This window comes from Mauremys mutica, chromosome 5 (assembly GCF_020497125.1).
Source record: "Mauremys mutica isolate MM-2020 ecotype Southern chromosome 5, ASM2049712v1, whole genome shotgun sequence".
NCBI classification, from domain to species: Eukaryota; Metazoa; Chordata; order Testudines; family Geoemydidae; genus Mauremys; species Mauremys mutica.
In genome coordinates, this window is record NC_059076.1 from 100,320,783 (window position 1) to 100,337,460 (window position 16,678).

At 42.6% G+C, this 16,678-nt stretch overlaps 1 protein-coding gene and 1 long non-coding RNA gene across 3 annotated transcripts in view; one reads left to right on the forward strand and one right to left on the reverse strand.

The window, feature by feature from the left end:
- The window catches only part of UBE2K (ubiquitin conjugating enzyme E2 K), a 71,090-nt gene extending 62,559 nt beyond the window's left edge, over window positions 1-8,531 (reverse strand). The window contains exons 1-2 of one of the 2 annotated variants that reach the window (XM_045017936.1): window positions 8,058-8,531; window positions 1,323-1,329 (exon numbers count right to left, since the gene is read on the reverse strand). In XM_045017936.1, coding sequence (XP_044873871.1) covers window positions 1,323-1,329; window positions 8,058-8,244 — 194 coding nt within the window. In that variant the 5' untranslated portion in view covers window positions 8,245-8,531. The remainder of the gene's footprint in view (window positions 1-1,322; window positions 1,330-8,057) is intronic. The other variant, XM_045017935.1, reaches the window with a different exon arrangement.
- LOC123370955 lies at window positions 8,269-13,524 on the forward strand. Its single transcript, XR_006579655.1, has 3 exons — window positions 8,269-8,542; window positions 9,138-9,298; window positions 12,552-13,524. It is a non-coding gene; the product is annotated as an uncharacterized LOC123370955 (long non-coding RNA).
- Window positions 13,525-16,678: the final 3,154 nt, after the last annotated feature.

A 16,678-nucleotide genomic window follows, 5' to 3' on the forward strand; every position in this document is an offset into this window, starting at 1 on the left:
TGGCTATTAGCTAGGATGGGTAAAAATGGTGTCCCTAGCCTCTGTTCGTCCGAGGATGGAGATGGATGGCAGGAGAGAGATCACTTGATCATTGCCTGTTAGGTTCACTCCCTCTGGGGCACCTGGCATTGGTCACTGTCGGTAGTCAGATACTGGGCTAGATGGACCTTTGGTCTGACCCGGTACGGCCGTTTTTATGTGTCACAGGACCAACAAGAGGGAAACAGTGAGGAAATCTGTTCAACATCTTGAATGTCTATACAGAAATGCAAGGAGTAAGGGAAATAAACAAGAAGAACTGGAAGTATTAGTACATAAGCCAAATTATTACTTATGATGCTAGTTAAAGACTGGGTAGGATAAATCTCATGACTAGAATATTGGGATAGAGCAGGGATGGTCAACCTGTAGCTCCAGAGCCACATGCGGCTCTTCAGAAGTTAATATGCGGCTTCTTGTATAGGCACCTACTCTGGGGCTGGAGCTACCGGCACCAACACTCCAATGTGCCAGGGGGTGCTCGCAGCTCAACCCCTGGCTCTGCCATAGGCCCTGCCCACGCTCCGTTCCTTCCTACCCCCTCCCCTCAGCCTGATGTACCCTCGCTCCTCCCCCCAGAGCCTCCTGCACGCCACAAAACAGCTGATTGGGAGGTGTGGAGAGGGAGGGGCAGGTGCTGATCAGTGGGGCTGCCAGTGGGTGGGAGGCACTGGGAGCAGGGTGGAGGGAGAGCTGATGGCGGGCTGCTGACATATTACTGTGGCTCTTAACACAGTACATTGGTAAATTCTGGCTCCTTCTCAGGCTGGCCACCCCTGGCATAGAGAATTATTCTGTGTTCAGAAAGAACAGGCAGGGGGGGAAAAGGAGGTGGTGTTGCGTTATACACCAAGAATATAGACATTTGTTATGAGATCCAGAAGAAGGTAAGAGGCAGACCAGTTGAAAGTCTCTGGGTGAAGAGGCAATGTCCTGGCAGGGGTCTACTGCAGACCACCAAATCAGGTGGAGGAAGTGTATGAGGCATTTCTAGAACAAACAACAGAAATATCCAAAACACAAGTCATAGTAGTAATGGGGAACTTTACCCAGACATCTGTTGGAAAAGTAATATGTCAAAACACAAGATGTTCAATAAGTCATAGGAATATATTGGGGAAAACTTCTTCTTTCAGAAGTAACCGGGAGGGGGGGAGGGGGAGGCCGTTTAGACTTGATTCCAACTAACAGGGAGGAAATGATTACAAAAATGAAGGCTGAAGGCAATTTGGATTAAAATGATCATGAAACGATAAATTTCACGATTCTAAGGGCAGGTCTACATTACCGCTTAAGTAGATATAAAAAGTCACCCCCCTGAGTAATGCAAATTACAGCAACCTAAGCACTGTCCATACTGGCATTATGTTGGGAGGAGAGCGTCTCCCATTGACATTACCTCATCTCTGTGAGAGGCGGAAGCTATTATGCTGATAGGAGAGAGCTATCCCGTCAGCATAGAGCATCTTCACCAGGCATGCTACAGCAGCGCAGCTGTACCAATGTAGCGCTTCTAGTATAGACTAGCCATAAGAATAAACAATGAGTGAGAGCAGCAGAGCAAGGATAATAGACTTCAAAAAAGCAGACTATAACAAACTCAGGGAACTGGTAGGTAAGTCCCATGGGAAGAAAACCTAAGGGAAAAAAGTTCAGTAGAGCTGGCAGTTCCTGAAAGTGACAATATTAAAAGTGCAACAGCAAACTATCCTGATGCGAAGGGAAGATAGGAAAAATAGTAAGAAGCGAATATGGTTGCATCAGGATCTGAAAATCAAAAAGGAATCCTACAAAAAGAAGAAACAGACAAATTATTACAGTTGAATATAAAAGAAAATCACAAGCATGTAGGGACAAAAACAAAATGAGTTACAACTGCCCAGAGACATAAAGGACAAAAAGAAGAGGTTCTGTAAATACATTAGGAGCAAGAGAAAAACTAAGTAAAGTGTAGGCCCTCTATTTAGCAGAAAGAAGAGCTAACAACAGACAGCAAGAAGGATGAGGTATATGATGCCTATTTGGCTTCGGTCTTCACTAAAAAGGTTAATGGTGACTAGATACTCAACACAATTAGTATGAGCAACAAAAGGGAAAGAATTCAAGCCAAAATATGGAAAGAACATGTTAAAGAATATTTAGCTGAGTTAGATGTACTTAAGGAGGCAGGACCAGATGATATTCATCCTAGGGTGCTTAAGGAATGAGCTGAAACAATCTCTGAACTGTTAGCAATTATCTTTGTTAATTCAGGGAGGACCGAGTGAGGTCCCAGAGGACTAGATAAGGGCAAGTCTACTACCTATCTTTAAAGAGGGGAACAAAGAGGACCAGGGGAATTATAGACCAGTCAGCCTAACTTCAATACCTGGAAAGATACTGAACTAATTATTAAACAATCAATTTGGAAACACCTAAAGGATAACAGGGTAATAAGCAATAGCCAACATGAATTTGACAAGAAGAAATCATGCAAAACCAACCTAATTTCCTTACTAAACAGGGTTGCTGGCCTAGCAGATAAGGGGAAGCTGTAGATGAGATATATCTTGATTTCAGTAAGACTTTTGACAGTCTCCATGATGTTCTCATAAGCCAACTAAGGGAAGTGTGGTCTAGATGAAAATAATATATGGAGGGTAAACAACTAGTTGAAAAACCATACTTAAAGGGTCATTATCAATGGTATGTTCTCAAACTGGGGTCTGAAATTAACAAGATGAAATTCAATAAAGACAACTGAAAAGAACCACAAGAACTGGGAAGAAAAAATTAAATGCAAAACTGCAAAATGGAGAATAATTGGCTAGGAAGGAGGACTACTGAAAAGGATCGGAGGGTTACAGTGGATCACAAATTAAATATGAGTCAACAATGTGATACAGTTGCAAAAGAGTAATATTCTGGGTTGTATTAAAAGGGGTGTCATTTGCAAGACACAAGAGATAATTGTCCGACTCTACTCAGTGCTGGTGAGGCCTCAGCTGGAGTACTGTGTCCAGTTCTGGGCATGACACTTTAAGAAAGATGTGGCCACGCTGGAGTCCAGAGAAGAGCAATTAATAAAAGTTTAGAAAACATGACCCATGAGGAACTGTTAAAAAAAATGAGCAAATTTAGTTTTCAGAAAAGATGACTGGGGGGCACCTGATAACATTCTTCAAATGTGTTAAAGGCTGTTATAAAGAGAACAGTGATCAAAATTGTTCTCTATGTTCACTGAAGGTAGGACAAGAAGTAATGGGCTTAATCAGCGGCAAGGAAGATTTAGGTTAGATATTAGGAAAAACGTAACTATAAGGATAGTTAAGTACTGGGACAGGCTTCCAAGGGATGTTTTAGAATCCCCATCACGGGAGGTTTTAAAGAACAGGTTAGACAAACACCTGTCAGGGGTGGTCTAGGTAACCTGGTCTTGCATCAGCCCAGAGGGCTGGACCAGATGACCTCTCTACGTCCTTCCGGACTTACATATCAATATAACATTTCTATCAGTTATGATTGAAAATGTTATGGTAGTCCAAATACGAACAAATATATAAGTAATGCAGTGCTGTCTTTCTGAGCCTGAAGACAATATGCGTCAGTGCTTTGGCAGCTGCTCATAGCTTCCCCAGTTAAGTTAACTCCGGTCAGTTTCACAATTGCTATTTAGAAACTGGTGGGCTGGAGTGACACCGGCAAGATTCATCAGGACACTATGAGCAGAAGCAAACACTGAAGCTGTTCACTGGGCAACAGAACCGTAAAAGCATAAGGGAGGTATGAAGTACTAGAGACCTCACATTCCTTACAGCAGTTACTTTCCCCTTTCCTCTATATTCCCCCACCAAAACAATCAGAAGACTCCAAGAAGGAGTTGGGCAAAAAAAGCTCTCTACCTTTCAGCAACCTATGGACTGTCTACACTTGAAAGATATTGCAGATTAAGGTAGATTGTGAATTTAAAGCACAATAGATTTTCTGAAATAGCTACCCATGTGAACATTTATTCCAGAATAACTGGGGAGCTAGTCCAGTTAGTTTCCTGGTGCAGCCAAACCCCTACTAACTAGAGGCTGACACGAAACATTGGAAGCAGGTAGAAAACCCAGCAACTTCCCAGTTGCTAGGAGGGAGCTGAGCTTCTCACCAGCTCCTGAACCTTACTGGAAGTCCCATCCACCTTTTCTATCAGCCTGACTTATAGGTAACTAGTAAATGGTTAAAATTAGATACAGAAACTATATTACCATTGTGAGTTTTCATGTAATCATGAAAAGCCTCAATTGGATTTGCTAGAAGCAGCACTTCTTGTCTATTGTAGACAAGAAATACTGTTTATTTTTTAGATATATAAGGAATAAACTAAGTGAAGTAGTCTCTGTGGCTGATGTGAGAGCAGGGAGACACAGGCCCAGAGACTGCTTGAAAAAAAAAATCAAGACTGTGTTTGGTGCAGACATACTAAAGCTAGTCCTTCTTTTCAAGAGCTAGAGACATCTTTCATCCACTGTACTACCACTACTGGCACTAGGAGACACTAGCTTATTCCTCCATCGAAAGAACTCTCCCTTTTCTGGCCTCTCGGCCAGCCTCCATCACTTGTCCAGAGAAAAAGAACCAAGAACAAAAGTAAATCTTGTCATTAAAACAATATGCCAGCTCTTGATAGTGCTAGTAGCTCCTGCACTGAGTAAAGGTGCCGTTTCTCTAGAACAGTCCGTAGTTTTTCACCCTCCTCTCCATTTTCATCAGTTCTCATTTCTTGTGTTTGTCTAATTTAGATTGCAAACTCGTCAATGCTGGGACTGTGTCTTATTTCTGTAAAGCATATACGTCTATAACACTACATAAATATATTAGATCAGTGGTGGGCAATCTGCGGCCCAACCGGGTAATCTGCTGGCGGGCCGTGAGACAGTTTGTTTACATTTACCGTCCGTAGGCACAACAGTCCGCAGCTTCCAGTGGCTGTGGTTCGCTGTTCTCTGAAAATTGGACCAGCGGGAAGCAGCGGCCAGTCCGTGCCACTTCTCGCAATTCCCATTGTCTTTGCTGCTTATATTGCCTTTAACAACTATTAAACTGTTCAAGTTAAAAGCTGTGAAAGCAGGCGCAATGAGGTTTTTAACTTGACCAGTTTAATACACGTTAAATACAGCTTGTGCCTTGTCTATACTAGAATTTTTAATCACATTTGTTAGCACATAAGCCAACGTGCTAACATAATACTCTAAATCCTAGTCTAAATAAAGGCAATGAGAGGACAAGTCTTCCATTGTTTAAAACTCATTTTTGATCATACCTGTTTAATTCAAATACACTAGGTTAAAAGGATGTCTGCTAAAAATTCAACATCCCACTACTTTAGTTCAGGTGTGAGAACTCAAAATAAACTAATAGGCAAGAACAAAACATTTTTTTAAAAAGCATTTCAGGTCCTCACACAAAATAAGCAAAAGAAAGCACAAAATCAATTTAAAAAAATCGTTGGCTCATCAACTTTAAGCCAGGAAGTGAAAGCAGGTCGGGAGGGGGCGAGGGGGATTATCTTAAAGATACACCCAAATTAGCATTTCTAGACAAAGAAACAGGGCATTAGATAGGAAAAGTATGGCTAGGAAATATACATTTTATAAATCTTCCATTCACCTAAGATTGAAAATTGGCCTCTATCTTATTGTAAAGATCTCTGAACTGCAGAAGAAATTAAGTATTTGCCCCATCCTCTTCTAAAACTGCCTCTGGCTGGCTCCCACTTAGCTAGGCCCAGAATGCACTCTGGGAAGAACATAAATTGAAAACTCTGTATGTTCTCTCTCCAAAATGCAATATGGGAGCAAATGCCATTTGGTGGCATTTATAGGGAAACAGATTGAGTGTCAGTTTTCATGTTCAGCTAAAGCTCGGCACACCACTCTAAGAATGCTTAAGTGCAGATAAGATTGGCAACTTCTCCTTGATGCAAGACAATTTTATTTTAAAAGTAACACATTTTAGCTATATGATTTGTGACAACCAATTTTTTTTTGAAGTCTGAGATTCAGATTGTCAATGCACAACTCACTTTAAAAAAAAAAAAAGTTACCTAGCCTCAGCAGTTTCCTCCCTGGACCAGTAAAATCTAGTCATCCCTCCATTCTCCTCCTCATATTGAATGTTTTCACACTACAGCTGAAAAAAAAGTTTACTCAGACTTTGAAAAATCAAGCCAAGGTATTCCCAATACAAGTATCCAGAATCAGTTTGCCATTATATTAAACATCCACGATTACATAAATGAACTATGTATTCAGAATACCAGCAGAAAGTGTGTAATGTAAACAATGATTATATATGTATGGATAGTTTAACTACTAGTAATAGCTGAATACTGGAAAAGAGGTAATGCTCTTACATGTTTAATTTAAAAGATGAAGGAATCCTGCAAAAATAATGGTTGTATCAAAATTCAGTCAACTGGGGGAGTATATATTGTAATTTTTTTAATCTTCAATGCACTAAATATCTCCTGCACATATATTAATTAACCAGGAATTGAAAACAAAATTGCTCCATGGTCCCAAGCTTTTTTATAAGAATAGTCAAAGATCTGACTATGTTTATATCACTGTTGCATACATTAATGTTTCTCTTTTCTAAATAATGAAAGCACAAAATTTGGTGTGATCAGTAAGTGCTTTCTAATACAAAGGCATATGCAATCAACTTTAAGCTGTATTGATCAGAGAAAGTAAACACTATGGGCTATTCTAATTTCACCATACGAATACACAGCTGACCACTCAGGATATCTTGTAATTTAGTATTTGTGTTCTGTAATCATTGTGCACTAGAACTCACATTGAAATCAATTTGAGTATCACATTGCACAACAGCTCTAGAAATTAGGCTTTAAGATTTTCTGGAGAATAGTTTATTTTGAGCTGTATAATAACAACATTGTTAGCACAGCACATCAACTACAGCAATACTAAACATGTTTTATGTAAGGAACACAAATCCTCAGGAAGTTACTAGCATCTTGGTTTTCCAACTATGAATTATCCTGATCTGTACAGAGTCTAAAACCATCAGTTTTCAGAGTCAAACTGCACATTAATATTTCACAGGCATACAACATGCCTCATCATCCTTATGAGTATGATAGTGACGACACAGCCATCAAAACCTATCTGGCTGACAGTCACCAATACAGATCTACAGACACAGTGAAAACAGCTCTGATACAATCACTATCAATGCTATTACACAGTCCCTGGAAATAAACTGAAAGTTCTTTATCACTTCCCTAAAAAAGTCAGCTTCTTTTCCCAATTACAGGACGTCCCTGTTTCAGGGATGATAAACAGGGCATCAGATAACTGGGATATCAGGGGGTGGAAGGGATAAAGCCCTGCACACCCGGGTGACACAACCTGGTATAAAAGGAAGCCCCTGGATTAAGGAAATCTAACAAAATAGGTTTTTAATTGCATTCATTAAAAAAAAGTAGTATCACTCGCTGCAATATCAGTCACACGCCGACCAGGGAGCTGAATGAAATGCACCCGAGTCATTACTCGCCCCTCCTGTTTCTGCCCCATCGCCTTTCAGATCCCACGGGAAAGCCTCTCCCCAGTGCCCCTGCCGCGAAATACAAGGATCACCAGCTGTGTCAGTGGGGAGCCGCCGCCCCCCACCCGCGCGCGGCCCGCCTGGGTATTAGGATCCCGAGCCTCCCTTTTGGGCCAGACCAACCTCAGGCGGGTGGGGGAGGGGCGCTTCACCCGGGGGTTTCCCGGCCTTGCCCAGGCAGCTCGCTCGCTGCCCAGCCACACTTCCTACCCCTTCCAGGCCGGGCCTCTGGGTCCTTCTCCCCGGCCCCCGCCCCACCAGACTCCTGCTGCCCGGGGCGGGCGAGGACTCCCGTGTCCCCGCGCTGCTGAGTCCCTCATCCCCGGGAGTCGCCGTTACCCTCCCCCTCTGCCGAGAGGCCGGGACAGACCCTCCCCCAGCCGCGGGAAGAGGACGGGCGGCGGGCACACCACCGGGACGGGGGGAGCTCTGACCTCCTCGCTCTTCAACACCTCCTTGAACTCCCGCTTGATCCTCTGCACCGCGATGTTGGCCATCTCCGCAGCCGGCACCCGCTCGCCGCTGCCTCCGAGCCGGGCCCAGCGAGCTCCGCCGCTCCCGCTGGATAATTCCCGGCCCCACCAAAATGGCGCCCGCGCCGAGCATGCGCGCTGCGGCCCCCGGCGCCGCCGCTCAGGCGGGGCCACGGCAGCGTGTGCGGCGGAGATGCCGGGAGCAGAGCGGAGCGGCCCCAGAGCGAGCTAGCGGGCGGGGGCGCGCTGGTAGGGGGAAGGGACTTCGAGAGGCTGCCCCCTCCCCCGCCGGTCCTGAGGAGACACCAGTCTCCCCGCTCCCTCTGCTGCCTGATCCCCGCCCTATCACGCGAGGAGCCGCTTTCAGTGCAGAGCTCGGGGCTCAGCTAAAGCGCGACGTCCCTGCCGTGACACCCCCTCACAAGCCACGGGTGGGTCAGAGCTCGGGTCGCTGTGTTGTGATGAAGCAGCTGTGTCATCCCCACTTAGGTGTTATACACACACCCCTTAGCCGCTTCGGGGCCTTTAGAGCCCGCCTGGGAAAGGGCTGGGCTAACATGCTCCTAGCTTCCCCTCAGCCTGGCGTGGACGGGGCGAGGTAGGCGCGGGGCTGAGCGGGCTCTGAGCTCGCCGCCCCTTGTGGCTGCAGCGCTGCAGAAGGAGTCGGGAGGCTACAGCGAGGAATGCTGGGGAAGGGCCATTTAGCGCCCTGCCCTCCGAACAGAGATTGTGACCCCCCCCCCAGGGGCCACCTGTTCCTGGGCGCCTTCCAGTGCGAGCTCAGGGGAGATGCCTGACCTGTGGTGGAGGCTCTCTGGAAGAAGTAGGAATGGTTTATGGTCCTTTCCAGGGAGCGGGAGGCCAGTAGGTCCCTCTACAAAAATAACCATGCCCTGAAAACCTGCCTGGCTTGCCTAAACAACCCTATGAAAGAGGGGCTTTGGGGACTCAGCTCATGATTTTGAGCAGAGCTGGTAACCCCAGAGAAACCTGTATTTTGTTTCCTTCTGTTGGTTTTGCTACAAGACTCCAGGAAGACAGAGTAAGGGATGAACATGCCAGTCCAGTCTGGTGGACATAATACCTCAGAAGGGGTGGACTGTGTTTTTGCCAGAGGACTAAATTAATATGCTGGCAAAGGGGATGGAGCAGGAGCTGACACAGTGGCTACACCTGATGATAGAAAGGTAGGCCACCATTATAACAACAAAATATGGGTAGGTCTGGAGAACAGCCCACCTAAGATGTGATCTCACTCTTAGGAGTGTTGTTCACATGGGTAATGAAGTCTTCCAAAGAAATGAATGAGTTTCACAGAATAAGTTGGACAGCAACTCTTTTAGTAGTATAGGAAGCCAAGGACAGATATGTCACTTCCTGGATGATGCACAATGTGAATGTTGTACCCTGACAATTAGAGAATGATTCTGTAGTCTCAGTGATGCTACAAGGAATGGTTTCTTTAGAACTGACTCCAAACTCACTCATAAAAGCACACACAGATGATGACCATGTTATTTTATTGTTTCCAGCAGCACACACAATGTGTTCAGTACTGTACAAAAACTAAAGAAGGCACAGTCCCTGTTGATGAAAGTGTGGGCAGCAAAATACTTGTTAAATATGGTTTCTTTTTGTGTGCCCTCTTCCTCTGTGATGTGCGTTACTGATGCATAGCGTAATGGTCTGTTTTCTTCGAGCAGTATTGCACCAAGTGCATTCTTAGGGTACGTCCATACTACCCGCCCGGGTCGGCGGGTAGCGATCGACTTCTCGGAGTTCGATATATCGCGTCTCATCTAGACGCGATATATCAAACTCCGAACGTGCTCCCGTCGACTCCGGAACTCCACCGCCGTAAGTCGACGGGGGAGCCGCGGACTTCGATCCCGCGCCGTGAGGATGGGTAAGTACTTCAAACTAAGGTACTTCGAGTTCAGCTACGCGAATAGCTTACCTTAGTTCGAACCCGCCCCCTAGTGTAGACCAGGCCTAAGATGCATCTGTTTGTAGAGTCAGCTCTTTCTTAAGATCAAATACCTTGCTTTTGACACAATAGGTGAATGGTATTTTACAAAACAAGCTTTTAGTTTTTACTTTGCAGGAGGATGATCTTGCAGTTAAGACACTATCCTGATAGGAAATCTGGCTTGATTCCTTTCTGTCTCTGACTTCTTGTGTGACCTTGGGCAAGTATCTTCATGACTCAGTTCCCCATCTATAAAATGAGGATAATAATGCTTCTCTACCTCACTAGTGTCTTGTGAAGATAAATTAATGAATGTTTTTGAAGTGCTAGGGTACTACCTAGATGAGTGCAATAGAAAAGCCTATAAATAAACTAAATTAGCATCCTGGTTTTAAATGCATCTGCCTTTTCCCACCAATCCACAGTAGTAAGAAGATGCATTTTTAATTTTCAGACTTTGCTCTATAGGGAGTAGAGAAAACATTAACTCCACAAGTTATCTGAAGTCTTTCTGTTTTTCCCATGAGATTGCTAGTACTTTCTGGGCGCTGGAAATCCAGTAATATCCATAATAATGTAAATGGCAGTGGATTTTGTCTGTTTTATGTATGGAATTCTCATTTCCATCTGATCATGTACAATTCCCATAGTGTAAACAAACTGATCAAATTAATTCAGATTACTCTAGCACCTTTTTATAACACCCTCCATTTAATTTGCTGCACTCCTTATCCCTATTGTCCTCATCTTCCCCGCATCCTTTACTCATTCTCCTTCTCATCTCTACTCCAGACTCACCATATGCTTTTCCTGTTCCCTCTCTCAGTTCTCCTAAAAGGGAAATAGGAAAGAATAAAGATGCTGAATTTAGTGGCATTCTGAAGGTTTGGTTGTGCTAAGGTTATTGCAAGAGGGGAATTTGTAGGATTAAATTATGGCTTTTCTGACTACCTGTTTTTAATGCCTTGTCCCCTCAATTTTCCCATTTTATTCTAGTCAGATTAATGGGAATTTTGCTAACAAGACTTCTTGGGGTTAATTTAGAATTATTCAAATTGTTCCTTGGGTTCAGAACATGAAAAAATGCATTTTTATGACAACTTTCCAGTATGTAACTTTAGGCCCTGATCCTACAAATGCTTGTGCACATGCTTAATTTCAAATACATGAGTAGTCTCATTGGAAATAAAGTTAAACGCATGAATAAATGTTTGCAGAATTGGGTTATTAAGGACTCAGTTTTCCAGTAGAGTCTGCATGGATGTCCACTCACAAGTCAGTACGTTTAAGGGCCATCTATGTGTATTCCTTTGCAAGCTTAGCCCTTAAAATGTTATTTCAACTTTTCTAGTCTCACTAATATAAAGTTGTTGAAAACAGCTTAAAATTTCTTCTCTTCCTTCTGACACTTTGGGGATTAAGTGATAAGTAAAGGCGACCTTCAAAGGATTTATTTTAAAAATTCTGTTTGCCCTCTTTTGCTTCTTTATGATATATAATGAGGCCTGACATTCCCCCCTCCCCTCCTCCCTTCTTGCTTTTTAGCTTGTAAATATCAGGAATGTCAAATCCAATCTTCCCTGGTTTTGCTGGCAGACTTCTTGTAAGAGGGAAGGATGCCTCAGGAGATGCAGGGACTTCACACACTTTAGTAGAAGGAAGAAGTGTTGACTCTGTAACGAAGACATAGAACTGGTTTAGGCTACAGATTTTTGCCAGCATAGATATGTTGTTCAGGGGTGTAATGAGATGTGACTTGTGACTGACATGGCTATGCTTGCAATGTAAACAGTTATACCTGTAAAACTGTGTTTTTGACAGTATAGCTTATTTCAGTTGTTGGGGAAGCTGAAATAAACTATACTGGCAAAAGCACAGCTTGGCAGTACACTAAGTACATTGTCGATGTATGTATCGGGCACTCCGAATGCAGACCTAGCCATGGTTTTGATTTTTGTATTGTTAGTCCCTCGTGAACCATCCAGAAATGGAATAGTATTACTGGCCACAGTAGGGCTTTTATACAGCATGGTATATTCATTTTATATAAAAAGTTATTTAAAATCTTTATTAAAAACAAATGATAAAATACAAAATCCAAGATGGGTGCAGAATCCTCAAGCTCTTCTTTATAATCTTTATCCCTCATCTTCTCTTTTTTTATATATATTAAGCTCTTCAGGGCAGAGGCTACCTTCTTATTTGTGTGTAAAACATCTAGCACATTTTTGGGTACTGTAAAAATAGTAATTTACAATAACCATGTAGTCAAGTCTGTCAAATAGAGTTCCTCCTATGGCAGCTTCTGTTTCAGATAAATCTTAATCAGGTTGGCAACTTAATCAGGTTGGCATCAAGTGATTCAAAGATCTAGAGTCAATAGAGTATTAGCTTTATCACAGAAATAACTGGTTCTACAAATCTACCTAGTTTAAGCTGTCATCTGAACTTTCCTGTTGTTCCTCCCATAGGTTGCAATGTCCTGGTTTGTGTACAAGTGTAACACTGCCCTCTACTGGATGGAATATGTCAGATGTGCCTGCTTATGTAAAACAGATCCTTCTATTGACTGAGCTAAAGTAGCACTGCTACTACTAAGCCATCCAGTCTGTCTTGTGAGACAATTCAGAGAGAACTACAGGAGTCTTGCAGTCAGAGAAAAATCAAAAGAAAAAGGATTATTTGATTTTCACCATATGGAGGTGTACCATACAGAACTACCAGCTACACTTATTCTAACTAGTATCTATTTCCTGTCCTTACTAGCTTGATTATATATTCATACAAATATGGTTAGTATATAATTGATTTGATGAGCCAAATTCACCTGGTGAACTCAACTGACTGAGTCTAGTTACACAAGAGATTAATTTAGCCACTGAGTTTACACCAAACAACAACCTGCAATTTAAACAGCAAATTATAGTAAAATTATTTGCATAAGGATTATTTATAACTCATTTACTAGGATGAATAATAGTAGCACACTGCTACTATTTACATGTTGAGCATAACTGCAAGTTTTTATTAGAAAATGCCACTCATCTAGATCTTTCATCATTTGGCTACCTCCCTGACTTTAGCTTCTAAATCAATCTGTCACATATGAAAACCAACAATATCAAGCAGCATTATTGTTTTCTTAAAGGTTTATTTTCTTGTCATTCGAAAGTGACTCCTACCATTGTAACAGAAATTACGGATACTGACTTCTTTCTACCAACAATATGACCAAAAAAAGACAGTTGCCTTCTTAGGGATCCTTTAAGAAGTCAAAGCAAACTTAAAATATTAATGATATATTTCAGGACCTGAAAGAACTAAAAGTTGTATAGATACTGAAGTAATGATGGGAGAGAAGTGAGGATTTGGCCATTATCACAAAACATAAATTCACTATAATCCATTGGTGCTGTGTTACACACCATTTGGAAACATTATTCAACACTGTGGACAAGTATTTGTACTGGTATAAGTATTTTCTGCATTGCTAGTATTACCATCTAATAATTTTAAAAACCTATATAGCGTGTTACATTTTCAACGCCTTGCGATCTTTAATAAGTTAATGTTACAATCTCCATATGAGATACATAGGTGGTTCTCATTTTATCCTCTCCTAGCATCCTTTAGTAGAGTCCAGTAGGATGCACTGGGGGTGTGACTTGAAAGCACTGTACTCTGAGAATCCCTGCTCCTTCTACTAAAGCATGGGAAGTCACAAAATATGTCTCTTGAGACATCTCTTCCTCTCACAATAAGTTCTTAGGGGTGCTCTGTTTTGCCATCTTGCCCTGTTGTCAATGACGTTGCATATGTCCTCTTCCCCTGCTGTTACTGCTTCTGCACACCAGAAAAGCTAGCTGAGAGAAGTTAAGAGCCTAGTTTTGCAAGGCATGGAATTGAAGATGCTCAATACCTCACATGATTAGGCCTCAAATGATTTGCCAAATGTCACACACTAAAAGTCAGCAGCAGAGCCAGGGTTAGAAATAAGGAATATCTGGCTCTTTGCTTTATGATTGTTCCATTACATCACCTTACTTCTCTGTTTAAAAATAACTTTTTGTATTTTCCAAGTGCCCTGAAGTGTGCTGTCTGCCTTACAAAGCAAGTAAAGACATGGTCCCTGGTCAACAGGACACAATTAGTTAGGGTAATAAGAGAAGAGGGGAGGGAAGGACAAGGATGAGAATTATAAGATGATATGGCTATTCAGTCAAGCAGAGGGGTCATGGATCAGTGTTCACATTGCACTCCCCATCAGTACCTGGCCCAAGCTGGGGATGCTAATGATCCAAATAGCGGACCAGATTCGGTGATGAATCCTGGTCACATGCCACCTGAGGCACGTTGCACATCCGCTAAAAAGAAGAAATCAGGCAAATACACATCTTAATGGTTCTGTTGTTGGTTTTTGTTTACCTTTCCTCCCCTCATCCATCATAGGCAAAATGGCAGAAGTGATTTTTTAGGAGGGATTGAAATGAAAAGAGGGAGGTAGGGTGATCAGATGTCCCGATTTTATAGGGACAGTCCTGATATTTGGGGCTTTTTCTTATATAGTCACCAATTGCCCCCTACCCTGATTTTTCACACTTGCTATCTGGTCACCCTAGAGGGAGGTGACTTAACCAACAGGTTTGGAGGGCAGTATTTGGGTATAAGGGACAACCTGAAAGAAGACACAAGGACCTTTGTAAGAAAAATTAGTGTGGGAGTGATGTGCAAAGGACCCACAAATCATAAAGGTAGGTAGAGGTTGTGCCATATCATCCTTGAAGACTAGAAGTTAGAATTTAATGTGCAGTGTAGTGGGTAGCCCATGAGGTCTCTCACTGAGGAGAGTGACACAGTGGAAAAGACAGATGGTTTGGCAGCAGTATTTTGGATTAACTGGTTGGGGTTGAAGTTAGGGTGCATTACAGAGTGCTGTAGAGTAAGAATGTGGACGTGGGATTGGAATAGCAAATGATGCTATAGTTCAGAATTGAAGAGCATTGGTAGATCTTCCTGGGAATCCAGAGAAAAGAATCTGTTTTCAGACAATAGATGCAATCACAACATAGTCACATTCATACAACACTGGAACTAGATCCCTGGTCCATCAGCAGCTAAAACAGATTTCTATTCCTTAAACTTAAAGGAGAGCCATAGGTATATATTAACAGATGTCAGACACTGTGTATGCAGCAGCAAAGAACTTCCCCTAGCGAAGAGTTTATAATTTAAAGACATAAATAAGTACAATACAAATAGTAATGAACAACATGGTATATGGATGTGATTGTGCAGATAGACTTCACAGAATATGTGGGATTCTCAAGTGAATTGAAAGACAAGCCGGTGTATTACAGGGGATTGAACATCATCTAGTGTTGTGGAACCCTCTATGGGATTCTATATCCTGTAATACACAAAGATCTGAATTAAAGATGTTGCCACAGTCCTAACTTAGAATTTTCCTTAAAAAATACGTTAAAAAATCTAGAAGTGTACTCATTTTGTTCAGTCTCCTAATCTTTTAATCTGTTTTAAATTTCAGAAGCACTCCCACTCTAATTTAATTTTAAATTACAGCTGGCATTTCTAAGCCTGTTTCTAGTGGCAGCCATTTTGCTAAAAAGGCAGTATAATCTGTGATGGTAGGAATCAATCTTCATCTGGTGTAAATCTTTTGTAAGATCAATGATCAATCTTTTAGGTCTGCAATTTAAATTTACAAAAACATGGAAAATTGTATTTTTTTTAATAAATTAATAAAGTTTTTATTCTTGTTGCTTGTTGGCTCATCCCGAAAGTGACATGGAGGAATCTAAAAAAAGTTGTTGGGAACATTGATTACATTTTTGTATGTTAGTAGCCTAGAACATCTGTATTTTGGAAAATGGGACAGTCCTGTATGAAAACTCTCCATTGATCTTATTGTGTTGGCTAAAACTGAGTAGTAATATAGGGCCAAATCATGAATTCTCTCTCAGGCAAAACTCTTGTTGAAATTAATGGGAGTTTTGTCTCAAAACAAACTAAAAACTGACCCAAGAATTCAGAATTTGACTACAGGGTTATTGTTTTTTGTTCTGGGTTTTGTTCTAACACTATATTAAGAATACATTTAGAACTGTGTGCATATGTCTCTGTCACATACATCTTCTAGTGCAGGGGTGGGCAAACTTTTTGGCCTGTGGGCCACATCTGGGTGGGGAAATTGCATGCAAAGCCATGAATGCAGGGCTGGGGCAGGCAATTGGGCTGTGGGAGGGAGGGGGTGTGGGAGGGGGTGCGGTGTGTAGGAAGGAGCTCAGGGCAAGGGGTTGGGGTAGAGGAGGGGTGTGGAGTGTACGAGGGGGTTCAGGGAACGGGGTTGGGGTGCAGGAGGGGGTGCACAGGGCGCGACGGGGCTCAGGGCAGTGGTTCAGAGAGGGGTGTGGAGTGCGGGAGGAGGCTCAGGGCTGGGGGTTGGAGTGTAGGAGGGGTGCACAGTGAAGCAGGGGGTTGGGGTGCAGACAGGGAGCTCAGGGCAGGGAGTTGGGGTGCGGAGTGCAGGAGTTTGAGGTGCAGGCTCCAGCCTGGCACTGCTTACCTGGAGCGGCTACAG